The sequence below is a fragment of the Neolamprologus brichardi genome, chromosome 3 (assembly GCF_056152115.1).
Source record: "Neolamprologus brichardi isolate AB-2024 chromosome 3, ASM5615211v1, whole genome shotgun sequence".
Taxonomy (NCBI): Eukaryota; Metazoa; Chordata; class Actinopteri; order Cichliformes; family Cichlidae; genus Neolamprologus; species Neolamprologus brichardi.
Window position 1 is genome coordinate 34,915,074 of NC_142106.1, and position 27,999 is coordinate 34,943,072.

Genomic DNA, 27,999 nt, shown 5'->3' on the forward strand with positions numbered 1-27,999 from the left:
ATGACAATTACTCTAAAATTACCAATAATAAATAGGTTTTACAAGACCTCAATAAAATAAAATACAATATACACCTCTCTAAGGTAAACACTACAAAATATAAGAAGCCGAATTAACTATAAAAATAAAGCTGATAAAAAGACGCTATAAGAAGCTGAACGTAAATTAATGAGGTGGGATACAATCACTCAACATTATATATGCAGATAGTTGCAGCTCTTTTATGTCTTTTTATTATAATAAATTAAATAAAATTAAAATCAAGTTAGCAAAGTGACCGTTGCTTTGTAGCTTTTACTGTGAAGGGTGTAACAGGAAGTAGCTCCGCTTTGGTCCACTAGTTTCCCGGAGTAACTCCCCATCAGCGCGCTCCTGCCCGCACCGGAGACATGGGACTGAGGAGTCACCGAGGGGGAAACTCTTCAGCGACTCAACACAACAAACCAAACTAAGGAAAGCAGCTGTTGCTCACCATGTCGTCCGGACTCTTAATTTTCTTACCTGAGTTTTTAACTTTAACTCAGTGACTTTAAAAAAAAAAAAAAAGGACCGGAAGAGAAGCTAGATAAATGACATCCGTGCATTTTTGATTACCTGGGGCAAAGTGCCACACCTTCGCTCACCAAGACAGGTAGGTTGAAACAGTGTTTGTTTTATTTCTAATCTTCGTTTGCTGCTTACAGTGAGTTTGAAAAAGCTGAATTTGAAAAGTGTTGCTGAGATGTTATTAAAGTGCTGTTTGACGGTTGTTCACCGTCAACAGGTGGACCGGTGCTGTGATGTCAGCCATATGGCGCAAGTGTCCACATCAGAAAGCACAGCAGACAGAACACAGGCACAAATAAAATAAAATAAAATAAAATAAAAGTGTGTTACAGTCGTGCTGTGCCACAGCAAAACAAACTTTAAAGTTTAAAACACACACAGGGTTTTAGAGTATTTTGATTAGCATAGCTACAACGTGAGGCATTTTTTACAGTGACAGTGGAGGTGTGAGTGCACCTGCTGCACGTAGGACTCTTTAACCTACTGCGCTAAAACAACTAAAGTAAATATATGTATCTCATATAATCTTTTATAAGATATTTTCCCAATGTAGCCCTCACCATTTATGAAAAACCTTTATAATAATTATAATAATAAAAATAGTTATTATTCTTGTTCTTATTATCTGTCTGTCTTTTCCTGGCATGTGGGTGTAAGAAGTTTAACTACAGTGTTTGTAATTCAAATTTAAAGCATACTTCGGTGGATGTAAGCCAGGCTAAACATTTCCATAACACCCTGAGCGCTTTGGTCATGTTCAGGTGAACTGAATGAGAGTGTTGAAAACTGTTGTTATTGAGGTTTGTTGAATTGGAGTAGACAGGTAGAGGAACACACACACACACACTCACTCACTCACTCACTCATGTACATGGCCTTGGGCTGTGTTTGCACATCTAACACGCTGGCTCAGTGAACCCAGGGTCAATGGAGACTTTGTTTCTGGGTCCGTGCCCTCGTGTACAGCTGTTATATGTCAGTGATGGCGTTTAGATTATTATAGAGAGTATAAAAGATGGATGGGGCCCGCTGTGACATCACCCAGTGGTTATGGAAGTCACCTTGGAAAGCCTCCAGTTGTCGCCATCTTGGCAAGTAGCTTTCCGATGAGCATTTTTTGACTTTAAAAGTGACCATAATATGACCTAAACCTCACAACTGAGACCATAAACCCATCATGAAAGTCACAAATAAAGGAAAGCAAGGGATTTTTCTTCCTCCTAGACAACCAAAAATGTTTCTCAGAACCAGACAAGTCGCCCCCTGGTGGTGATTTTGTATTTTTTTTAAAGACTCTTAAGTCGCTTTCAAGATTCCTTCAACTTGCAGTTTTGTGCAAATTATTCCACAGATTTGTTGATAAAGAAAGCCATCGATTACAGCAAGGTGCAAAATGTTCAGGTGTGTGAGCTCCACCCCTAAAAGCTCCTTTAACTTTTCAAAGTATTTTCTTTGTTGAGTAAAATAATGTCCCTAAAAATTAGCGTGGAGACTGGTGGAGTGAGGCAGGATCGAGTCACCACGCCTTGGCTGGTGATTTACCATCAACAGTGGTTTGTATTAGCCCATTGCCTTTAGTGGCTGACTCAACCCTGTGGCAGCTTATTACACAAACCCAGACATTTAAAGTGCATGCAAATACCATTCGCCCCAGGTCTAGTTTGCTTTGTGCTGCAGGATCAGGACACATACATGAGAACAACTCAGTGCTGCTGTTTACATTACAGTGTAGAAAATAGCTGGCACAGGTAATGTGTCTCTTTTACTTGGATGTGTTGAAGTGTACGAGCAGAGAAATCACTAAAAGCCCAATAAGATAACAGAACAAAGAGGTGCAGCACTAAAATGACCAGAATAAGAAGGGGAAAAGGCTTAAACCAACATGAAAAGCCTTCAGCGTATAAAGGCTGACGTACTGTACGAGGCAGTGAATGTAGGGCTGCTGAGTCATAGACGACCTGCATATTCGACATCCACCGATTGTGAAATCAGTACATTTTTAAAAAACATTAATTTAGGTTTCTTAGAATGGTGTTAGTCATGTTCTGATTGACCTAAGCATGTTTTAATGGTGGCAATAGTGGAATTTAGTCTGTGTAGGTTCAGTGAAAATTTTCACTTTCTTCGTGTTTTCGCACCTTTGAAGTTCAGTCTGTTTAAATCGAATTCCGGTTCTTTCTTCCCCCTCTGTGTGGTTTATATGTGCAGGTGTGAACACGGAAGTTGCACTAAGCTGTGGACTGAGGTGTACAAGTATAATTTAAACACCTTTGCGTTCTGGGACGTGGCAGGGTACCGCCTACTTGTTAAGTGATGAGGTGTCAACCGTGCTTCTGTGTCCAGGCTCCTACTGCGTTAATTGAGGCTTTTATCGTGTTTTATTTAATATAAACAAGTCTCTAAAAATAATCTGTGGTTTTTCTCGGCCTTTCTGTTTTTCAACTTTACCTGTTCATGCGCAGCACATTTTTAAGGTCATGTTTTAAAACCCCACCATGTAACTACAGCCCGGCTCGCGATGTGACAGGCACCAAATATTTGAACCCTTCAGAAACAAATCACTCTGAGCCTAACTAAGATTTTGAGTGGATATACGAAGCTTAGGATCTGGAATTTTTCATAGTGAGTCATCCAGACCACGCAGTAGCATATTGATGACTAACCTCATGTTGTGGATGGATCATCTCGACCATTCTTTTGATTGAAGTTGGTTCAGTTTTTGCCGTCTTTTTCCTGCCATATGATTTAATTTGTGGCTCACTGTCAGGGTCCTTCAAATTGACTTTTACTGAGGGAAACAAATTTAATGTTCATCCTCCATCTTCATTCTGCTAAATGCAGGGGTAGGGAACTCCAGGCCTCGAGAGCCGGTGTCCTGCAGCTTTTAGATGTGTCCTTGATCCAACACAGCTGATTTAAATGGCTAAATTAGCTCCTCAACATGTCTTGAAGTTCTCCAGAAGCCTGGTAATGACCTAATCATTTGAGTCAGGTGTGGTGACCCAGGGTGAGATCTAAAACCAGCAGGACACCGGCTCTCGAGGACTAACGTTCCCTACCCCTGTGCTAATGTGTTTATATTATCCTAACTAGCTCTGTAGCTAGCCACCAAGTACCACACAATTAAATAGCACCTAGCCCAACCTCAATATCCCTCCAAAGTTGCTGATGTTCAGTTTTCTGTCTTTATTCAAGTCTAAAGTATTAGCAGATTTTAGAAATCTCTCAGAGAGAACTTGGCATATCGTCTTTGCATAGAAGCTAGCGTGCTAACTTCTGATGTAATAAAAAAGTCCTTCTGACTACATAAATGAACATGCACGGTCAGTATGGGCTAGCAACTGGCCGTAAAATTAATGAGAATTCGCTGCGTTATCCACCAGGCCACACTGCTTTCTTCCTGTTTTTACTTTTGTTATGCTTCCGACCAATGAGCTAACTAACTGTCCAAGATCACGAGGTTTGAAGTGATGTGTTTTTGTTCACTTGGAGTTTTTTCTTTTCCGATTCAGACCACAGTAAATTAACTGTAGGTGTGAAAACGCCCTTAGAGAATCCATCAAAAGGGTCATCAGGATCATTGGCAGCACTTAAAGTTCAGTGAGTGAAAGAACATTTTGGGAGTATCAGGACTATGTAAGGCCAGTTTGTCATGCTCTGCCACTATACAGTCAAAATAAAAGCGTGCTGATCTATTATTACCTGCTAGCTGATGATCTGAAGCCTTTACTTTAATGATAGTGACCCTGTGATGAATAAACCATTGATGTAAATCTGGCCTTCAGGAGATAAGACTTTATTGTCAGAGTAGCTATACAGCAAAACTTTGTTCCATAGCAGGCAGTGCAGTGTTTGTGTACTTTGTGGTCTGTTTGTTTTTGGTTTATCATTAACATTTATTGTGTAAATCTGACTTTCCTTTGAACGCCCTGTCACTGGATGTGCATCTGGCCTTTATTTTCTTTATAGAAGAGGGTTATTTTTATTCAAATGTTTGACTTCTTTTTAAGGTCAGCAATCATCAAGAAAACACGAACCAGTGTGCATTTTACATTCATTTAAATTTATTAGAAAAATTATCTGTTTTGCTTTGATTAATTAATTTCAAGATGATACTTCGGGCTGCTGCAAAGACCACGATTCATTATACTTCATTATACTGAATAATTAATCAACTGCTTGGTCACTTTAAATATGTCCAAGTCCATATTAGTGGTTAAAAGGGGTGCCTGCACGAGCTCACAAGTATATGAGATATCGTGCACGCGAAAAGCAAATGATGATAACACAAATGGAAGGATTGCGAGGAACGGAGAGGGCAAAAACGCCGGCACAGGACCTGAACGGAGCAGCAGCAGGAGCTCCACAAATCCCACATGTGCCAGTCCCTGCTTTTTAATTATTAACTTGTTTTGTTTGACCCACAGTGGGTCACCTTGGGCACCAGGAAATTCTCACTTTTCTACACAAAACAACTTAAAAATCAGTCAAAAGAAAAAGAGCACTTCAAGTGTTCCTGTTGTGCACCATGGTGCAGTTGGTTTATGCAGATGTGAACACTGTAGTCGCACTCGGGTGTAGAGAGTGACAGCTGAGAGGAGGTTTTTGCAGTCTGGGTCCAAACGAACCCCAGGAGGGTTACTACTAACTACTAGGTGTACACATGTTTGAGCTTAACACCTTCCTGCAGCCAGGTATGCTTTGCATTCTGGGATGTAGCAGAGAATGTCTGTAGTACATCTTCCATATTGTTCAATAGTCCAGAACACAGCACCTTCTTCCAGTATAAGCTCTTCCTGCTCTGACCTTGTACACATCTGGCCAGTAAGCAGACAGAATGTTCTCTCGTGGTTTGCAGTGACGCCTTCTAGTTCACTTGAAACTCATCAACTGATTTGGACTCGAGCAAATGGCCTATAGGTGTAACAACCACCTTGAAGTTGAGAGGTTTATTTCTGTTCTAAATTCATAGAAAGAGATCAGGAGACAGGGAAACGCTTAATGAAAACAGATTTAAAAAATCATCTGCAGCTGTTTTGGTAGCAGGCAAATGATTATTGTGATTTAACCAAGTAAATAAAAAGTGTGAAAACTTGACTTTATGGTTGGTAGTGGTTTACAGATAAAAGAATAACATCTGAAGACATCACCGTGGGGAAAATGAAAACACTTCATATTAGCTGCAGGGCTTGGTCCACTTTTTTATTAGCTGAACTTCTTTAAATTCAGTTCTGCCTGGCTGGCTGTGCGTTATTTAAAACTGAACTCTTCTCAGGCTCTTCGTGGGCTTGTTTACTTGCTAAAGCGCTGTGGAGGGCTCCTGGGTCAGGAGGATCCACGGGAGGAAAAACAGCAGCAGGTCTGTGCGCAGTATGAGAGAGCGAGGCGAAGGGAGAGCTATTGATCAGTGTGGGCTGCTGGGTATTAGAGAGGAGACAGGACTTGTTTTCATCAGACTGCCGCCCAAGGCCATCACAAAAAGGATGTTTGTACACAGCACATCATATTACACATGCGCAAACACACACGCATGCACTCGCAGCTAAAATTAGAGGAGATATTTTCATATTTTGCAATGACACACCGCTAACACGTTGTGTGATCGTGCACGCACTTGTTTACACAGCAGGCCGCACGTGGAGTTTAACGTGAAAAGAATGCCCGAGATTGTCCGCTAATGAGGAATGACTTCACGCAAATGGGTTGCCCTGACAACTCACCATGGATACACTCACCTAATCACACCTGGCTCATTCAAATCAGCCACCTCAGCGTCAGCTAGCCGAGCTCACTTGTCAAACACACAAAATCCAGAGTGTCACTTTGAAGGAGAGACTCTGTCTGTCTCGTGCCACACATTGAAGAGTTCTTCCCGTCTTTGTGCGAGCTGCAGAAAATACTGATGAAATGCTCAAAAGTTCTGTGGGAAGCATTATCAGGTGTGCAAGGTTATCTCATCTTCGTTGTATAGCAAGTTATGAAAAGCAGGATAAAGCCATGGGACACTACACCGACTTTAAAATAGCGTATTGACATTTCAGCTTGATTTTAAAAGCCTCCGAGCAGATAAGAGACCTAAATTGACCACCTTATCGAAGGCTACAGTTTCCTTTCAGCGGGGAAATGCAGAGGGTGACAACAGTCGCTGGTGATTACGAGGAAATCCAGTCAATAATTGCTTTGTTTTCAGTATTGCTTTGGGAGTATGTTTGTTTTAAGGCGTGCACGCATATGTGTGTGATAAAAGCCAGCAGCTTCGCAGCTCAGCAAAATGGAATCAGTTGTTGATCCGGTTTAATTTAGTTTAGTTTAGTTTAACTCTAATGTGTGTGATACAGGTATCTGACAGGATGGTTAAGTCTCCAAATCTACAAGGTGGTTCTTATTTCGGCTTTAGTGCCATTATGACTAGTTCATTACTTATCAGAGATATTGTTTTTTTTTTATTTTATTTAAAGCCGTCACAGCCTTTTGAGCACCGTGATCTCATCATCATGTTGAAGAAACCAGTTTGAGATGATCTGAGTTTTGTGACATGAACCGTTATCCTGCTGGAAGCAGCCATCAGAAGATGGGTACACTGTGGTCATAAAAGCCACGATGCTCAGTTGGCGATAAGGGGTCCAAAGTGTGCCAACGAACTATCCCCCACAGCATTACACCAGCAGCAGCCTGAACTGCTGATACAGGGCAGGTTTGATTCATGCTTTGAACATCAGAGAATTGTAGTCTAAGTTTCCTATTCTTAGCTGACAGGAGTGGCACCAGGTGTGGTCTTCTGCTGCCCCTCCTTCAGAGATGCTCTTCTGCATGTCTTAATATGTAACGAGTGGTTATTTGTTATTGTTGCCTTCAGATCAGCTCAAACCTTTCTTCATCTTTCTGATGCTCAGGTTGAATTTCATGAGGTCGTCTCAACCATGTCTACCTGTCTAAATGCACTGAGTTGCTGCCATGTGATTTGCTGATAAGATAATTATGTTAACGAGCAGGTGCACCCATATTGTGTATACATTTTAAATTCATCTATTTGAGTTAACGAGTTATTCTGCTTTACAGCAAGGAAATGATCTCATGTCACAGACTGAAGCTTGAAAGTTCAGGTGATAAAATGGCCATTTTTATCTCACTGCCCCACACCTGCTCAAACTGCCAAAGCGAGGGTGACACTGCAGTCACAGTTGTCATGAGCAGTCCAGTCTTATGACAGGACCGCACTCCTCCTGTCTCGATCCCTCTGAGATCTCTTGCTTTTTGTGTTCGGGAAGAGCGGTTGCAGCAAATGGCTGCTGGTGTTTTGGTTTTGACACACTGTCCACACTGAATCAGCATGTCCAGAGAGCTTCTCTATCTGTGCCCGTGTGTACTGATTAAAACAGCCACACTGTCACACATTTCCTTTAGAGCTATACGCAAATATATGAATACCCTGATATTCATTCAGTGTCCACAGGCAGTATCATTTTTGGTGGGTTTCAGCTGCTCTGTGGCACTCTCACTCACTCACTGAATGAATAGAGCCACACTCCTGCATACAAGCTGACATAGTTTATATTTCCAGAGTTTAAAACACTCAAACATCCAAATCACCAAACTGCTTCTGTTTATTACAGGGCACGTCTGTAAGTTGAGGGAACAGTGACCGATATATCATTGTTGTTTTCACGTAAACATGAGATCCAAAGTGTAATTAAACAAAGAACATCTTATTTGAATGATTACTGTCATATAGGTGAGAGAGAAAGATGCTACATTGACTTCTATCAACAGAGAGAGCTGTAATTTTATTGGCTTATCATTAACTTGGTAAGATGGAACATGATCATCCAGACAAGTCTGACATAGTCGTCTGGACAGAGCTGTCTAAGCAGCTTGTGGTTGTGAAGGTTGTGAAGCGTATGAAAGGCAGAGCCTAAAATATCAAGACGACCTCCAGGTTTGTACAGACAAAAGGTGGCAACCGTGGCTGTTTCCGCAGAAGTTTCCCAGTCCGCATCCACAGCGCGGTGCTCCCTGCACTCGGAGTTTCATGGAATAAGCAAAATACAACTATGTGCATGATTGGGGAAGCAGCAGAAAGAGCCTTTGTTGGTTTGGTATAAATGGAAGGAGGAGTGCTGGAAGCCTGGGGGTGGTTGGCAGTGATTTGGCCACCACTGCTGAGTCGCCAACTGGAGGGTGTCACAGTAAAGGGTCAAAACACCCAGGGAAAGTTGGGCACCATCTGATGACATCAGCTCAAGGCCGAAGGCCACAGACGCTCTTGAATGCAGCATCCTTGTATAGGTTAATCAAGAAATCCAGATAGAAATCAACCGTGCTTTCAAGGAGATATAAAACAAGCAGAAATTCTCAGCTCTGGCTTTTTCTGGTGTAAATGTTAGAAAAAAGTTTAACTCCTCTGCTGAACAACCTCTGAACCATGACATGTATACTCAGATTTAATTGGATGATGTGAAATGAGCTGTTGCGATTTGTCTGATGAAAACCTAACAAATGTTGCCCTGTATTTGTTTAGAAGTGAAAACATTTGTTTTTAAATGTCTCTGTTGATATTTGAAAGTAAAACCTAAGAATATCTGTCCCATGCCCCGGCCCCTTAGGCCAACTCACACCTGGGTGGCTGTCTTGTTTCATATCAGCATTTTATTTTAAAACGCCTGCCTCATTGAACAGGGTGTGAGCTGTAACTGTACAAGCCGTGTTTAAGGTCATCGCAATCCAAGAAATAAAAACTCATCAGTCAAATCCAATAAAATTGCTTTTTAAGCCTTTATTAGGCAGGAAACCAAGGACAGGGCACAGGGGAATGACATGCAGCTGCCCTACAGCTTTTCAGCACATGGGTCACCTGCTCAACCAAGTGAGCTATCAGAGAACCTAAAAACAGATTTGGTAAAAGTTTGGTGAAAAATTTAAAAAGAACCAGTGTAAAAAACATTTCTCTAGGGAAGAAACTGGAACTTTTTCTGTCATTTTATTGTTCATCTATACTTAATTACTTTGTAGTATAATTGGCCCTGAAGGAGGTCTAATCAATAGGAAAAGCTGCCATGTATGACACCCCTGAATTAAAACATCACAGTTGACTTCTGAGTTTAGATGAATGTTTCCAACATTTTGAAGTACAAATAGAGAGACATTCATATATACACTAAATAATAAAATAATCGTTTACTTTTATTACACATGTGAAAGTAAAGGAGAAAAACATGCGGCGTGGATACGTGGATCGTAGTGATGGAAATGCGCACAATGACAACATCCACTGCAGACAGAGAAAATAAACAAGAAACTGAAATAACAGTCAGAGAGATAAATGTCAGACCAGTTGGCCCACTTTTCCCATCACCACACCTTACCAGTGTCACCAGCATGAACACGATCGCCCTTCTCACTGAGCCTAAATGCACAGAAACACTCAACTAGCCCGGAGCAAGTGTCAAGATTATTATTATTATTATATTATGATTTTATAATGTGACACACAGGTTACATAAGGCAAACTTTTCAGAGCTCTATCAGATGACTGGACTCACACAGCAACAGAAGCATGTTGTCTGTAAAAGACTCGGCCTCTTTGTTGGAGCGTTCATTAGAAACCTTCCTTAGAAATATTCATATCTGCACCTCAGGCAGTACCTTTGTGAATTTTTGTTCAAAGACTGTCAGCAGAGAAGCAAACAGGGTGTTTACTTTGCCTATTAGCAAACCCCTATTGTTATTCCAGCTCCCTGTTCTGGTATCCAACCCTTGTCTACCAGTATTTAGGGCTATAGTGTTGGTATGTGTAATATTTGGAGCAGCAACTAAACTCTCATTGAAACAGAAACGATTTGTGGATGGATTTCAGCCCTACGTTATAAACTGATGGTATCAGATATATGACACTCAAGGAAGGTTATCTCAAAGAGGTTTTTGTGTTTTGAGGTAGGGTTTCAGCAACAGTGACACCTTTGCATGTCTGTCTTTTAAAGTTTGTGTCTTATAGTATTAAACACATCTGATGATTTTAACGTGGAAATAGCATTCAAATGAAATTTTATTGAGCCTCTCGTATAGCATAGTGCAATTCAAATAAAAACTAAGACATGGAAACAATGATTTGATCTGGTAGCTGTTTCTAAAAAATGTTCCTCATTTGTTAAAGAAAAAGGTTCCGGAATGAAATGTAACTGAGTTGCTGTAAGCTTCCTGTATATCTTAGCAACATACCAATTCTACAGTATTCATTAAAACATTATAAGATATGTTGTGAATTTGGTTATACTTATTATGCCTCCATCACGTAGGCTTAGCGATCGACTGGCGGTGGATCGGCTACCAGCTGGCAAACTCTGGTCACTAAAATATGTTTTCCCCGTTATGCAAACTGGAAATGTTGAACGCACTTGAAACAAACATGTTTCAAATGTTTTTTCGTGAAGGTAAACTGTCTCTGTTTTTGGCCTGTGTTGCACTTACAGGTTTCACTACTCCTCGATGAGCAGTTGGTGAAGGTTTGCAGACAAGTTATCTTCCACAAGGAGTTTTTCAGTGCAGCACTCTGAACCTCTGTGCAACCAGTTTCAGCTAAGGACTACCAGCAACTGCTCACCAACTGGACAGAAAGCAGTATCAATGGCTGCCTAACAGTCGCCAGCCGGTCTCTAGGCCTGTGTGACTCGTGAGCAATGAGTTATCAGATCAAATTAAATCAACATTCATGTTATTTCTCATCTGCTTGTAAACTTTGTAATGTTAGTGTTTCTGCCCCTTGAAACTTTTGAGTTGTAATTATTTACTTCTTTTATAAATGCTGGAATGAAAACAGACATTTAGAGTTCATCTCTAACTCCTGACTTGACTGGTTTAAAATTGTATTAGCTGTTTTTACCCAAGTAATCAAGGTACCTGCTGTATTGCTGCCCTATATACAGAGAGTACAAGTCACCTTTTCAGTTGTTGTATCAACCACTCATCTCGTGTTATTATAAAAATAACTCCTCCACCCACAGACGATACCTTCCGTTTCCAAACAAAACTCTGAACAGGTCAAATCACCTTTAACCCGACTCTTTCTGTAGGAAGAATTATTTCAAGCCTCATCTTTCCAGATTAGATTTTTCCACCTCCAGCAACCCTTCACAAATGGCTCTGCCTGCCAGTTCTTCAGGTATCCCCTGGATTTCAATCCATTCCACATTTAGAGGACACTCTACAGCAATCTCACCTTTATTGCACCTGTTTCTCCAAGATGAAATGTTTCAATTTCCCCTGAAGAAAACCCAGAAAGCGAAAAAAATGGGAGCCCAGCCAAGCTGCCTGAGCTGAAATATCTCTCCCCTTCAGTAATTGTCCGACGATCTTCCCTATCATAAAAAACAGGAGCAATATATAATCTATTGAGTGGCCCAGAGAGCAGATAAAGGACTATTATTGCCAGCCAACAATGGCAAATATCTGAATGAATGATAGTCATTTGATGCACAGATTGAATCGTCAGTCTCATTATGAGTTTGGAAAGTCTCCAGGAGAACATGATTGGTCATTTGGATGTTCTGAAATGAGTCTGTTACTAACTGTAAAGCCTGGTGGAGGGTTTAAAGGCTCGTTACAGATGGGCTTGTACCTCAGCTCCATCACTTGTACTTCTCATGCTGCTCGTGTGTTTTGGACATGTATAGAAAAGACGAACAGACCCTCCCTATTACTTTTTGAACTCTTGCTTGGAAACTTCGGCTCTTGCATTTTGAGTATCGGGGGTTCATTTGAAGCCAACAGTCAAAGACACGTGCTTAGTAGTATTACCTAACATTCACTATTAAAAAAAAAAAAAAAAAAAAAAAGTATAAGGACTCTTAGTGCACACCAAGTCAGATTATTCTTCAAATAAATTAATGAAAATTGGTGCAAAACAACAAAAAAAGCTAGATTTCGAGGTCCATCTCAGATACTTGTATGACTCAAAGCTACAACAACCAGTGGCTGCACATATTTTTGAGCCAAAGCATCCACGCATCAGTTATTATAATTTAATATTTAAATTTAAACAAATGAGTTGTATGAATATTAATAAAGGGTGTAACAAGCTATACAGAGGAAAACTAACTTTTCTACTAGACCATAAACACATTTTCTGCTGCATTTTAACCTGCGAGTCTGTGGGGATTGACTTGGTTTTGGAGCCAGCTGACCACCAGTCACATTTTAACATTTTAGTTAACCTGACATGCATGTCTTGCTTGCATGACTGTGAGACTAAGCCCAGAGGCACAAAGGCATGAAGAACATGCAAATTACACACAGGAAGGCCCCAGCCAATGTTGGTATTCAAACCAGGAACCTTCTTGCTATGAAGGTGTCACAGTGCTAACCACAGTTTTATTTCATTTGAAGACAAAAATAAAATATTTGAAGAATTTTCTAGAAACTACAGTTGTAAAATTGACACTTAGGAATCTCTTCTGTAAATAACCACACAGATATATTTATATACATCAAGGAGTTTTAAAACAGCATGGTCATATTGATGTGAATATTGAAATCAACATGGCCGTTTGCCAGCTTATTCTAACCTTAAATAGTCTAAAACGGCAACAGTTGAGCTCGATAGCGGCTAAATAACTTGCTGCGTTTTCCACTGTTTAACCCTGGTTAGTGATTGGCTCTTTAGCACTGACCTTTTTTAAACACCAAAAAGACGAAGATCATGATTATAGCTCCTCCTGAACTATATTGTAAAATCAGTCCTTTGTGTTGTTTATGGGAGGGAATCATTATCTAACATGAAACACTATTTTTCATTTCTAGCTCAACATTTTTAAAGACATGTTGCACGGCGTGTGAACAGGTGACTGTGGTAGCGGTTGCTTGTGTAGTAAGAGGGCGTATCTTTGAGTTGCTGGGTCATCAGTCTGACCTCTGTTCCTGTCTTTAGTGACTTGGTGTTTGTTGCTGGTCGTTCCCACACCTCCCAGATGAATCCAGTGCCCTCGGCTGACCCTGAAGCCAAAGCGTGGCCTCAGTCGTGCCGTAAAGTTTCTTAAACCTTGAGAAGAAGAGACGGGCGATCCTTTTTCGAGTGACAACTTTCACATACACAAAATCTTTGCATAAAAAAGAAAAACAGTCGAATCGACTCTCTGACTGCCCGTCACGTGCACCACGTTAAAAACAATCGATTTGCTTTACCAAAGGTTGATCTTATAACACATAATAGTGATGGGAACTCACGGATGTGCACTGCACTTGTTCCCTTCTCCCTGCGTATCAGTGCCTATTTACTCTGCAAACACAGCATGGCAACTAGACACCGAGGAGCCTGAACATACAAGAGCCTGCCCTGTTAATCGTGTTTGTCTAGTCGTTTTCTGTAAGCCGGGGTTTTGGGAGTTGTCTTGGGCTTTAATGCTGATGTCTCTTAGTTATCGGAGCTGTGACGTAACCGTTGAGTTTCTCATCGGCCCTTTGCCGCTTTAAGAAGCATTTGTGTCATCTCTGGCCGGCAGGACTAGTTCCCCTCTGACTGCGAGCCGTTTGTGCTGACCAGCAGCAGAAGGAGTAGCCAGAGGCAGGTAACACTACAATCACATTGTCAGCACTGACACAACCTAGAACCAGTTTTTGCCTTGCAAATTTGCAACCCAACTCCATTCTGATGCAAAACAGCTTTTTCCGACCAAGGCAGCCAGCCATTAGTCATTCCGCCTGACGGTGTGTCCTCCCAGGATGTAAACCAAAACACAGCAAAATATACAGGCACCTGGCCCTCAGGTGTATGTTTCCTCTGGAGAGAATAAACAGAAATAGTCAGAATTTCTACTGTTTGTTTGAATCTTTATTTCAACATCTTTCCTCAGTAGTTTACATAACCTACTGTAAACCTTAATTTGAGGTTGTTTTTTTTTTTTTAAATGATTCGGATGTTTTATGTTTTGTGTGGCTTCTCATAAAAACTCATCTCAAAACCAGAGTAATTGTATTTGATTATAGGTTACCAAACTATAGGAGTATAAAAAAATGTTTGGACTCACCATGGCCACAAGTTTATAAAATAATACTCATAAAAATAGTGTGGCATGCATCACGCTCTCAGGTTTTCCTATTCCAATTCCCATGATTTGACACATGAGAGGGAAAGTCATGAGATTGACTGCAGGGCTAAATATTTTTGAGATCTTGTGCTGTCCTGTCTTTGTGGTGAATTTAATATTGCACTTAATGGAAATTATTATCTTTTGAGCAGCAGATCAAAAAAGCAGAATTAAGTTATGCAATTGTACAAAAAACTTAGCATGCAGTAAGTATCAGCAGTATTAGCATTTAATGCTCTGTTTGGAGACTTTGCCTTGTTCATATTCAAATATTTGGCGTAAGCAGATTTTGTCTAGCGATGAAACATTAGCCCTCTGTGTATAAACACTGTTGTAGGGAAATGTCAGATATAGTAGGTAATATGTGACGCTTCTCTTTTGGACAGTCAGGGAACAAAACCATAAACATCCTGACTGATAAAGGTAAAGAAGAAGAAAAAATACATCTTTCAGTTTCTCAAATGGGATTATCTGCTTGAATTATCCTTCTGTTTGTACAGGGTTGGGCCAGAATATACAAAAAAACACGATGTAAACAAGACGCCATAATTAACCCCTGTTATTAAACAGCAAAAGGCTCCAAACAGGAACCAAAAAAATCTCCAGGCCCGGTACTATAAAGCAAGTTTAGCATACAGGGGTCACACAAAGCTGGTTACCAACATCAACATGTAAAGTTAACACAGTCGTTCACCTAAACTATCTATCTAGTATTTAATGAAATTAATTTTTAAATTCCAGGTCAATCCTGGGGGGGAGACATGTGATCTGGCATTTTTTTTCTTTTTTACGTACTAGGTGAATGTTTAAACCACACCTTCATCATTAGAATAACCATGAAGTAAAACAGTAATCAGAGACTCAGTAATGTCAAACAAGAATCCGAAACGGCGCAAAGCCAAGGGACGGTAACACTTGTTGTTTGTTCAGTTAAAAAAAAGATCTTTTGACTGAAATATGTTTGAAATCTTCATTTTACCACATATGGCTTTTATTTATTTTTTTAATAAAGAAAAACACAGAGGAGTGAGTCAAATTGAAGTTAGTAATTACCTTAATTAGTCCACTGTCACAGCACTTTATAATCCATGTGCTCCCACATTGTTGTGTTTTTTGTTGTTTTTAATCTGGAGTGAAAACGAGGTGCCAAGAATGTGCTAAAGTTATTCATAGACATAATGAATTTCTAACAATTGAGACAGATGCAATTATGCAAAAGGGTTTAGGACCACTTATTGCACAGATACAGTATTTGGCAGAGGAGGCCCCGAGTTTGAGGATGCTCCCTAAAGAGTCCCAGCAGCCTGTAAGACTGCAGCACATTAAAACATCCTCGAGGGCATACAGAGCAGAAATCAGCAGACACAAGTCTCTGAGATGTGGAATATACATAATGCACAAGGAAAGAAATGTCACGGCACAACAAGAAAACAGGAGGAGGAGGAGGGAGAAGGCTGCACAGCAGCCTGAGCGATCGGTGGGTTGAGAGCAGGAGCTTGTCAGATGATTATTGACCTGCCTGAATGTGACTTGTAATTGTAAAAGTCGGCTCCTAGTGACTTCGGCTCTCCATTAATGCGATAGTTCCTGAAACCCGCTGGGAAATTACCTCTTCTCTCACTCCCCTTCCAGAAGATAAGGGACACTTCGGCAGGGCGGGTGCTCGCCAGAGCAACAGTGTGTGAAACGGGGTCCTCTATTTAAAGCGCAGCCTGTCGAACCGCTGGGCCTCTCTGCCGCTATGAATTGCACTCAGCGTTTTGCACCCCCTTGGCTTTCTCATAAGTAGCTGCGAATGTGTCAGAGGTCCCCATGAAAATGTAGATGAATTGCTGCTGAGGAGTTTGCTTCAGCCATGTTAAAGTCAAGCCCACCTCAAATCGTGAGAGAAGAGGACAGAGGCCACTCTGAGATGAGAGCGTGCTACTGAGATTGATTCTGTGTGCATGCTGAGGTTTATGTTGGGTTTTTTTTCCTGCGTGCTCAGTGCGTACACCCGCCTCTGGCTCTGGATTCTTTATATGTCTTTGCACACAGCAGCAGACCTGTAGGAGGATAATTAGACGTCTTGGGAGAGCTAAGTCATGCTTTGTTGCTTTTCCACAAATAATGCCGGCTTGCATGCTTAAAAAACGGGGTGGGGGAATGAAAAAAAGGAGTGACCCAGCCGTGATGGAGTGATAGCCTTGCTTGTATGGCAGCTTGTACCATTATATAAATCAACACACCCTTGTTTGCTTTTCTTCAATCGATCCAACACGAGAAGCAAATTTGCCGGTCCCACAAGCATTTTTCAAAGCAATACCCCAAACAGAGTCCACCTGAGGTCTTGGCTCATTTCCTTCAGGACTATGAACAAAGATGTATCGAGTCCCACAGCACCTGTGATCTTTTACATCATACAAGCCTGGTCTTACTGCAGCTTAAAAATACTCAGGAGTAATGGGTACAGATTGCCCGAGCGGTGGCACGTGCATGTGTTCCATAAGTTGCGCTGGTTTCTAATGGTGAACAAATCATAAAATGACCGCAGCACAACAATAAATTGATCCCAGTGTGATGCTTGTTGTAGGTTGGTCGTCTACTAGTGCTGAGTGATTAGTCAGATTTTATTTTCAGCTTTCTTTTAATGTATAAAAACAAGATAACTGAGGTAAAACTAAAACTACTGTGCTGCATTTAATTTCACAGCGATGCTCTGGTTTTGTCTTGGGTTATAAATCCAGCACCACCCATTTTTCTCCATCACTAAAAGCCCAAACACCCACGCGCTCTTTAGATTTACCTGAGCAAAGATGCAAAATCTTTATAGAGAAAGTAAAAGTTACACGAAGGTATCTGTGATTCTATAATGAACAGCATAATGACGTCAGCATCTGAAACCACTACCAGAATACAACCAGTTGGCAACCGGCTAAGTCGAGTCTCCTGTTGTAAAGAGGCGCGTTGCAGATGAGTTGTGCTCATCGACACAGACCAACTCAGACTGATTGCAAAGTGTTGGCAGTGTCTCTGCGTTCATTATAAGATTGCAGTTATTTTGCAAACCAATGGACGATAGACTTTGAGGTCAGAAACAATTGCCAGTCTGGGCCTAACTCCTAGCCAGGTGACCTCATGCCACATCTTTTTATGGTTTCCCGTTCAGGGACGTTTCCTCTAAGAATAGCAGAATGTTTTGGCGTTGAATACATAATGAATAATGATATCCCTGGAGTTGATGAGTAATCATGTTATGTTATACTATGTTATCACATAGTAATGCTGAGAACAGGAACCTTGAATTGCTGCCATTACAGCAGTAAAAGTGGATCAAGTGGTTGCTTCAATGAGGCCTACTTCCAACTTATTTAGCTGAATCCCACCAACTCATTTAAGTTTACCTCCATCTAAGTCCAATTATATGAACTGCATCTACTGTACATGTTAAATTATTTATCTTTTTTTTCTGTGTTTACAAAAATTACTCAGAGGTTTCCAAGCTGAACAGGAACATCCATCCATCCATTCTCTTCCACTTATCCAATTCAGGGTCCCGGGATGGCGCTAGAGTCTATCCCAGCTATCATAGGGAGGCGGGGTAGACCCCGGACAGGTCTCCAGCCTGTCGCGTGATATTTATAACACCAGACAGATCGTTTAAATGAAGTCCAGCAGTGTTTTTATGTTACTCCCTAACATCATGATATGGTGTACAATTTTCTCTTCAGCAATGACAAAGACATTATCCCCTATAATTAATTCCTTGTTGACAATGTGTCTCTGTGCCAGTGTCACCCTATAATTTCTGTCACCACATTACACTCGTGGAGCTTATTCTGATTGAAGGAGTCAGCTAGAACCAAAAATAAAGCGCAGCAAGGTCAGAGAGGTAAGGTTAGGAAGAGAAGTTGTTTTCTCAGGTGGCCACGCAGCCTTTCCTTTTCCTCGCCAAAGAGACAGGGTGTCCTCTACCTCCCTCGATCTCTGCCTCTCTCCTTCACGTTCAGACAAGCCCGTTCAAGACTCGGTGATTAATTATTTACCCAGGCAATGAAATGCCAAAGCCTGAAGAAACATACCACCAGGAGAGAAAAGGTCACTCTCATCCTGCACATAGGTACAACACACTCACACAACAGTGATAAATGGCAATAACATCTCTATCGGCACTTCAGGCAGACAGAGTTTTCATGCCGATGTTCTAATAGCATCCAAAAGCAAGGGCAAGGCAAAAAAAACTTGAGTGATGGGGTGAAATCTTCAGGAGAGCCCTGAAAAAGCTCTGGTTCCTAAACCCATCGGTATGTCAGAGGTGGTAAACGGTCCAATCCACAGCAGTGTGCGTGTGTGCGTGTGTGTCCAGTACAGTAAACTGCAACCTTTCCTTGCGGTGAAAACGATCTGTGCACGTTTTGACACCTGAGAGTTTGCGTGCTCAGTTTAGTTGAAGGGTGTTTGTGCGATTAAACTTTGATAACTTTGTTCATGTCTCTCTGCAGCTCCACGACACAGCTAGCCAAATGGGGTGCCAATGCTGCCGGATGATTAAAAGGTGAGAAGTGTTTCCTCTTGTTGTGTGTCTGTTCTTTTCTTTGTGCGCCACTTCTCCGTCTTACGCAATCATCGTCCTTTTTGTATATTGTCACAACACTGATGCTCAGTAAAACCCCACAGTAATCAAGAAGAACTCCCTCAAGAACTCTTGTTACGGAGAAAAGGAGGAGGGAGGAGGGGGGAGAAAGAGGAAGGGTTGCTCTACCAGGAAGGGCTGTGTGTAAAGAATTACAAGAAAACTATATAAAGATGTCACACCACCTCCATATTTACCTGTTGGGTCACTTTGAGTTTGCTAAGGGTTTATAAGTAGTGTCATGCAGCTACAAAACTAAAAGACTTTCATACAAGTAGGAATTTGTTTTTCTTCCCAAAAAGATGATTTGACTAAAGTAAAAAGAGGAGTTTTGATTTTGGAATAGGCCAAAATGTTATTTTAGACAGAGTTTGGTGTTGGCACAGGGTTTTCCAGTGGGTACATTTTATCTTAAAGCTGATTGTTTCCGTTTATTAAAAGGGTTGATCAATGTTCAAGGTTTTCATCTGGGGTTATAAAGTCAGGTTTCACAACTGCAGTATCACTTAAAAGAATCCCTATTTACAAGTTAATCATGCCTGCGCTGTGATTTTTAGCTGTATTTATAGCTATATAAAATGCTCACTCAGATAATTGTCTCCCACTTTTTTCCTCACTCTGTCTTGGTGTAACCGCTAGCTGAACGGGGATTGCCTGATCTTTTCTTGCAGAACAGCTAGGAAAACAACCCCCACATATATGATATACCGTATTTTCCGCACTATAAGGCACACTTAAAATACTTTAATTTTCTCAAAAATCGACAGTGCGCCTAATAATCCGGTGTGCCTTATGTATGAATTCTGGTTGTGCTTACTGACCTTGAACCAATTTTACTTGATACATGGCGATCAAAAATCTGTCAAAAACTGTTTTAGTAAGCTTGCTAAGCTACGGAGCCGCGCCGCTTGATAAATTGTCGGAGCATTATGGCTACCGTAGTCAGGAGCCTCACGGAGTAATCTGGGTCCAAAACTCAGTCCGCTTCAGGTCCCAAAGTCAAACGAACACTGCAGCATCACTGAGAGTTAAAACTGTCTAAATTATTTCATCTGTAATAAAATGATCAGTGTTGCTGCTCTACCAGGTGTAACAATTAAGTTTAACATCCAGGCATCCATGAAAACAGAATTTATTCAATTTAGCGGAGTTAGAAGTTAGCCGGAAGTTAGCTCGCTAGCTTCCACCTAAACATGATACAGCATGTTCTGACTGAGAGATTTCAGAAAAAATTCAAACGTACAGCTCTGCTGTCAGTTCCAACATAAATAAAGACAGAAAACTAAACAGCAGCGATGTTTGCAGGGTTACTGAAGTTGGACTAGCTGGTGTATAATGATGTGCTACGTGATTGCTAGTGACACAGCTATGTTAGCATAACATTAGCACAGTAAAACTGGAGGATGAACGCTAACTTCTTTCCACTCGACAAAAGTTAATGTGAGGTTTCCTGATGGTTAGAGACAAATGCAATCGCTTGGCAGGATGCTGTAAACGGACCAAACTTCAGTCGGGAGAACAACTGAGATTATTCATCCACAATACGAGGTTAGTTATTAATATACTGCAACAACATGGGAATAGAGCAGCTGCGAGAGAATTCAACATTAATGAATCAATGGTAGGGAAGTGGAGGAAGCAAGAAGAATGAGTTGAGTAAAGTTTGACTTGTCTGACTGTTTTGTTTCACTTAATGTGCCTTATGGTCCAAAAAATACAGTATTAATTTTTTACTCACTCTAGAGGTATATGGAGACCCATTAAACAGCTCCTCAATAACAACCTCTCACTGTTGATTTCCCAATGTTACTCGTCAGTGCCACTTCTAATGTCTTCTTGGCCACTTAATGATTTCTTGTCTGTTTCATGGCGATAGTGAGAGGCCTATTTATAATACGTCTGCTTTGCAAGCCCCATGTGGATACTTAGTACAAACTGTGAGTCGATATGCCGATAGCCTTCACCTCCATGTTACTGTATTTTTTAATTTATTTTTTGCAGGGCTGCCTAGTCATTAAAGCCTACACGACATCATTGTCAGGGCTCAACATCACCGTGCTTTGTGAGGCAATCGAGGAGACAGAATAGGGCAGAGAAACAAGGCCTTGATTGCAGATTAATGAATGTGCACACAGCTATTCACATACCAGAGTCATAATCCCGCTACACAGCTGTTTTTTTTTTTGTCTTTCCCATGTCAAAAGATACATATGTGAATGCTTGTGACAAGCACGCATTCCTCTGTAATTGTCTGGAGTGTCACATTTCTGGGATTAACAGGATTGGGGAGGGGGGCTGGCATGGCTGGGCCTTTAGATTACTGGATCAGCAGTAGGAGTGATGCATCAAATCTAAGAGGAACAATCACAAACAAGTCCGACTTATTGTGGTAGATGGAGTCGGCATGAATGGAGAAATCTTTGATCGGGGTATCTTGGGAGTGCACCTTTTGCGAACCCTTCGCTGGAGTATTTCCTTTGAACTTCACAGTGCAAGGTGGAAGTTCTCATCCACTTAAGAGGACAAAGTGCCTCACATTGAAAAGATTAGGATGTTCATCACAGCTCTAATGGTTTCACTGGCATAAAATCTATAGGCACCTCTGCACCATTGTATTTCAGAACAGATGCAATCAGCTTAAATTTCTGTAGCACATGAGGGAAAGTAGTATTGTGCTTGTGCACGTGTCTAATCACTGAACTGCCTGTGAATGATTGCCATCGGCTCTAAAGCGAGCGCCCTGAAGAATCAACTTGAGCAACATGTATGCAAAGAATATGTTGCCTCTTATTTTTTTTTGGTCCGTCCACTCCAGCAAAAGACCAAAACCAGAAAGTTGGAGCAATGTGTCATTTATTTAGTTTTGCTCTCAGGTGATAGGCGTCCTGTTGTCCCCCCCGCAAGTCTTTTTGTCCAGCTTTATGAATTATATTTTTTTCTGTAGTAAAACGCCCTGTGCATCTCTCACTTTTCTGAAAGTACACCTCAAATTTCACCTTGGCAGCGGTGCTGCCCAGGAGCAAAAGAAATGGAAAACATTCATTTTCTCAGCTTTCCACTGAGAGGGGAGACAGAAGGAAAGGATGCAGGGTGAGAGAGAGGTGCTTAAGTCGGTGGGTGAGCGCATGTGTGTGTGACTGTAACCGCGTAGGCAGGTGGCTTTGTGTGTCTGCGTACTGGGAGGGAAGACAGAATGCTGCAATTTAATCGATCTGCACGTTTGAAAGTTATCTTCTTAATTCTAAGGACTTCTCGAGCTCATGTTGAATACTGAACAGTGAAAAGTGAAGCCAAAGGAGGGTTAGATTTTAAAAAAAAAACAGAGACAAGTGAACATGACAACTTAAGACGAAGCAGGCGGGAGGTGAGAAAAGCTTGAGGGAAGATGCTGAAATGAAGGAGAAGTCAAGTGCGAAGCTGTAGAAGATTAGTGAGCTGCAGCTACACAACGGTGACGCTGAAGGAGACGCGAGGAGGAGGAGGTTGTTTTGGAACAGGAGCTCCTGGAGAGGTGAAAGATGGAGGCTGGCGGGGTGGAGGAAAAAACACATGAAATGAAGAAAATATGGGCGTGAAAAACACAAGCTGCTCGCAGCAGGCGATGTCTGACAGACTGTTGCGCCATCCCCACCGCAAACCCCCCACCCTCGCCAACACTTGTAATACCTGTCGAGGCGTGTGCGTGAGCGTGTGATAGCAAGCCGTCTTGTACTTGTACTGCGTTTACTACTTCGTCTCGTGTCCTTGTAAGAACATCCTTCAAAGTGGAGGTATCAGGTTGTTGTTATGTCCGCGAGGGGATACTTACTGTGCCATAAATGAGCTTTAATTAGTCTCAGACCTTTGCTGACCTCTAGCATCTTTTGAGGAATTGGGACGACATCAACGAATCTCTGGCCACGCGTATCGCTGCCATGTACACAGTGAAAGTCATTTCACAGCAGGGATAACAAAGCAGGTGAGAGCAGAGGTTCAGCAGAAACATCAAATGAGGCAGCGACACATAAGGGCGATGTAATGCGTCGGTGTTACTTTTCATGGCATTTTCTTATTCTGATTGAAAACAGACACTCGTTAAATTGATTTGTCACAATGTCACTGTTTAACTCAGTATCACTCATCCCAAAGAGCCAATTGAGCACCTTTTTCTAAAACAAAAAGGTTTTTCTAAAACACTTGACTTTATTTGTATGTACTTGGAATAAAATTCATAATAATACATTTCCTTGCATATAAGAAGTTAGCTAACAGTTAGCATCTTGTAAAATCTAGCATTAGCAAAAAAAACATTTGATTATAGTTAAATTTAATTTACTTTATACTTAATTTAAAGCGACTGCTTTGATTTGTGAGGAATTTGTTTACTGTGGTCTCTGAAGTTGGCCTAATTGACTGTTTAACTTGGGTTTTGCTTTTTAAGCTAAGCTAGGCTAATTGCCTTGTGACTTTACCTTCGTACTGAACAGACAGACCTTAAAGTAGCATCCTCCGGCCGAGCTAACCTTTAGAAAGCAAACATTATTTCCCCTAAAACAATTTCTTCATTTTACTTTTCAGCCTGATGTGTTATTTGAATGGAAGCTAATTGTATAAGAAACACTTCTTTTATGCTAAGGTTAGCTTTAAGCTTACAGTCAAACAGAAAGACTAAACATCTGTGTCTTCCACTGTTCGCCTCTCATAAACCAACATCTGGAAGTAAAAGGGAGTACAAACATTTTAAACCCAAAAGAAGAGTGCAGTCAGGCCTGTGCACATTTCCTTCCTACAACGCTCTGCATAATATATCTGACATTTACAAGAGCAGTGCAGAACTTACCGCCGCTGAGGCTCTAGGCAGCCTCTGTAAACATCGAGAGCATGCACGCCCCGGACATCACATTGGATTTGAAAATGTGCAGCGGCCGCACAATAAAGTACCCTTGTCATTGTCAGTGTACAGTATGTGGTCGTCGGCACATCTGACCCGAGGAGCCCCGTCAGACTGACGGAAAGCCCTCTTCGTCTGTCGCCATGGTGATCCGCAGGCTAAAAACGAGGAGTCACTCTTCTAGAAGTTTGAAATTCATCTTCAGTTTGTAGCAGTCAGAAGTCATCTGTGCTTAAATAAGAAGTTAAAATGACACTGAATGTGAGCTTGCATTTTAAATACTGTGGGGTGTGTTTTCACTACATCTAGTCGTTGAAGGTTTACAAAAGATGTCTCTCACGTGTGTCTGTAGCCCACAGTGACCTCTTTAAAACACTTAGTTTGTCACATTAGCAATTTAAAACCCAGCGGCAAAAAGCAGCTCACTAAAGTACACGCAAGTACTGTTCCTAAGTACAAATTTATATTTAATACTTCTACAGCACTTCGTGTCAGACCGAGATACTGTACTGTTTACACTTGTTCAAGTTTACCATCAGCCTTCATCTGTCAGGCTTCAAAATGGTTGATTGACTAGGCAGTACTTCCATCCTTTCACCTGTGCTTTTAATGTGAAATTATTATTAGCATATTTATTAGCTTTGTGTTATTAATTCCCTGACATGTCCAAAACAAGCCATGTTGCTTCCCTCACCACTCCTGTTAAGCCAACTTTCTACCGACTGACTCATTGGCTTTGAACAGCCAGGTGTGGTTGCTGCGCTCTCCACGGACGACAGCAGGTTCACACCGAGCACAGAAGTGAAAAAGTCTGGAGATGCCGTGGCGAACGTGCTGCTGCCTGCAGCATAACCCAGCATGACTGGGTTGGGGGATGCCAGTTGAGCTGTATCATGCTAATCTGAGCATACATCCTATTAAAGGGGACTTCATGCCTCCCTCATGGAGTCTGTTTGGTCAGAAAGGCTCTGTCAGTGCTCCTCCTGCTTCTGTTTACACAAAAGAGCAGACACTGGTCCTGCTGATGGGTTTGATGCCCTTCTGCGGCCATGTCCAGCTCTCCGCGCCTGACTGTATAGCCTCCATAGCATTAAGACAAAGCGAACCTCCCTGCAGTTATGCATACTGATGTGCCATTCGCTTTTGGGGCTTGTCTTGTTTCCTCTGCAAAGTGATTTACAGGTGAAGTGGTTTCAGTGGTTTCTCCTTCCTAACAATAAAGACTGATACCCCTGAACTTTACCTGAGCATGTTCTTTACCCTCATGATCAAGTTGTAGTTATATTTTTTTGAGCAGTCTATGATCATTGTAACTCTAGCAGTGACTTTTCTGGTCTTGCTCTCTCACAGCTACGTCTACGACCCCTCAGCTCCAGTGGACGTGAGGAAGAGCGACTCCACAGGCAGCTCGCTCTACCAGCCCCATCGCCGCCCGGGCGGGGCCCCAAACAGGGACCTTTATGGTGAGGCCAAGCAGAAGCATGGCTTTCATAACATGGCTTACAGCAAGTCCAATGAGAGCACACTAAAACTAGAAGTTGACAACAACCATGTCAACCAAAGACTACACCGTCAGGGGAGTATACCACCGACAGAGGGAGGGCTCTACATCATCCAGCCACAAGGGGTGGGGCAGCAATGGATGACGCAGGAAAAAGGTCTGAGCCAGGTGCCCGTGTACCCCAGCGTAGAGAATTACGAGATCCAGAGGAGCCAGGCGACGAGTAACGGGTGGACCAGCTCCGAGCACCGGCTCAGCAGCACAGAGCTTTCAGCAGACGAGATAGACGAGGGTGTGGGAGGGACCCCGGAGTACCTGTGTGACACGGGGGACGAGGGCAGCGTCTTGTCAGTGGACATCCAAACCAGCAACACCAGCTTGTCCTCAGGGGGCACGAGGGACGAGCTCACGCTGACAAAGACTCCCGACGTCTCCACGATGGAGAGCGGGATCTCGGTGTCAAAGAGCGAGGACGAGGAGCAGGAGGTGCAGAGCGTCACGGACTTGATGGTGGCAGAGGCTCTCGCTGCTCTGGAGGCCGCCACGGCAGGAGAGGACTATGAGTGAAGGGCGAATGCGCTCACCCACCACATAAAAAAACTCTGAGGACTCAAAAGAGCATCGAAACCACGATGAGACGTTGCCACGCTTCTGGAGAATAACGCTCATATCTAAGAACACGGGAATGAATGGAAACTCTGTTTACAACAAAGCTATATTTTTGAACCCTTGGATATTTTTTTAAGCTGTGGTTATACTGACAGAAGATAATGTGTGCCTTGTGAAGGAGGCTACATTTTCAAAGCTGCAAGTTTTGCATGAAGCCACAACCAAAGAGACGTCAGAGTGCACGCTGAGTTTGACCTGCAGTGCACCCAACACTCCGCACAGTCCCAATAAGCCTGGATGTGCTCGCTCCCTGCTTTGCCTCGTCCACACACACACACACACACACAGTTAGCGATACACCACATGTTGCTTTTATCATGTTTGGATCTTAGTGTTTCTTCTGCAAACACAGTCCCTGCCATAGCCTGTACAGGAACCGAGCACGTGGATAATCAGAGGTCATCATGGTTTTGTTCCTTATATTTTGTTCTGCTGTTATTTATAAAATCTCACTGCTTTCTAAAATTGATCTACTGAATATTCCGTAAATGAAGGATGAGGAGCAGTCTTTTAATCGAGGCTTATTCATTCGCTGATCGTCGCTATTATGCACGTTATGACTGTGTGAAAACATTTCATAAACAAGACCATTTATTCTAGTCAATGTGAATGTAAGATCAGCTAAGGTCAAACTGCTGCTGAGTGAACCTCAGAGGGGTCATAGCTTCACCCTCTTAGCTTTTTACTTTTAATTTTTATTCCACTTTAAGGCTTTGCGCTTCTCGTCCAGCCTGTGACGTTAGCTCAGCTCGGTGATGACCTAACTGAGGCTGGGCGGCAGTACAGAGTGCTTTTTTTAACTCCAGCCTCCCCGATGGCTGCTCAGTGTTCACCATAGCTCCATAACCAAGTACACGCTTCTGTCTCTATTCACTGAATCTCATACAAATGTAAGCCAAATCCAGCTCTCGAAGGTCTTATAGCTATCTTTATCAGTACTTTGGTTTTGGAACCACACTCAAGTAATGTTGATTAATCACAAATAATAAATAAGCTGTTCTGATCAGTTGTTTTAATTTTATTTTCCCTATTTGCCCCCATTTCAGTCATGGTTTGGCTGCCAAATGATTTCTATTTGTTTGTATTATAAATTAAAATAAAAGTACTTGAAAAATTGTGTCTAATTTGTGTATCTTGTGGATTTAACGCTACACTTGACAGCTAGCTGAAAGAGGACATAGTCATAAGATTTTATCTTTCTCTCACGGAGTTTTTGGACCTGGAGAGATCTGCATGTTGATTGAACGTTTATAGAATTATAAACTAAACAAGTTCAGTACTTGAACTTCTTGTAATCGCTACGTTAACAACAATGTAAATGGATAATCACAGTATTTAAAGTTTCACAACTTCCTGTTGCAGACATTAAATTTTAAAGAATACAAACAAATAACTGCTACTTTAATGTGCCTGAATTAAAGCCCCGCTTGCACTCAGCGTGCTGCTGGTTTAATAAAGGATAAATATTCCGCTACAGTAGATTCCTGCATGTCAAAGTAAGCCTCTGCTTTCCTGTGGAGGCCTCATCTGTTGTGGCTGCCCCTCCTTGACCTGCATCTGCAGATCTCTGGACAGAGAAAGAGCCAAACGCTACTGAGATTAGCAGCAAGCAGACTTTTGGACTTTGAGTGAATGAATGTCTGAAAATGACTCTGCTGTGTTCTCCAAAAGTTGATTCTGATTCAAAAGTCGATGCCCACTGAAGGAACAATGGGCTGGGAGGTCA

The 27,999-nt window shown here is 41.8% G+C and overlaps 1 protein-coding gene across 1 annotated transcript; it reads left to right on the forward strand.

Annotated features, from left to right (window-relative positions):
- Window positions 1-373: 373 nt before the first annotated feature.
- On the forward strand, window positions 374-27,329 carry zgc:194930 (uncharacterized). The gene is made up of 3 exons (XM_006801776.2): window positions 374-631; window positions 19,103-19,155; window positions 25,454-27,329. Exons 2-3 carry the CDS (start codon window positions 19,124-19,126, stop codon window positions 26,169-26,171), a joined length of 750 nt encoding a protein of 249 aa, XP_006801839.1. The 5' UTR covers window positions 374-631; window positions 19,103-19,123; the 3' UTR covers window positions 26,172-27,329.
- The last annotated feature ends 670 nt before the right edge of the window (window positions 27,330-27,999 follow it).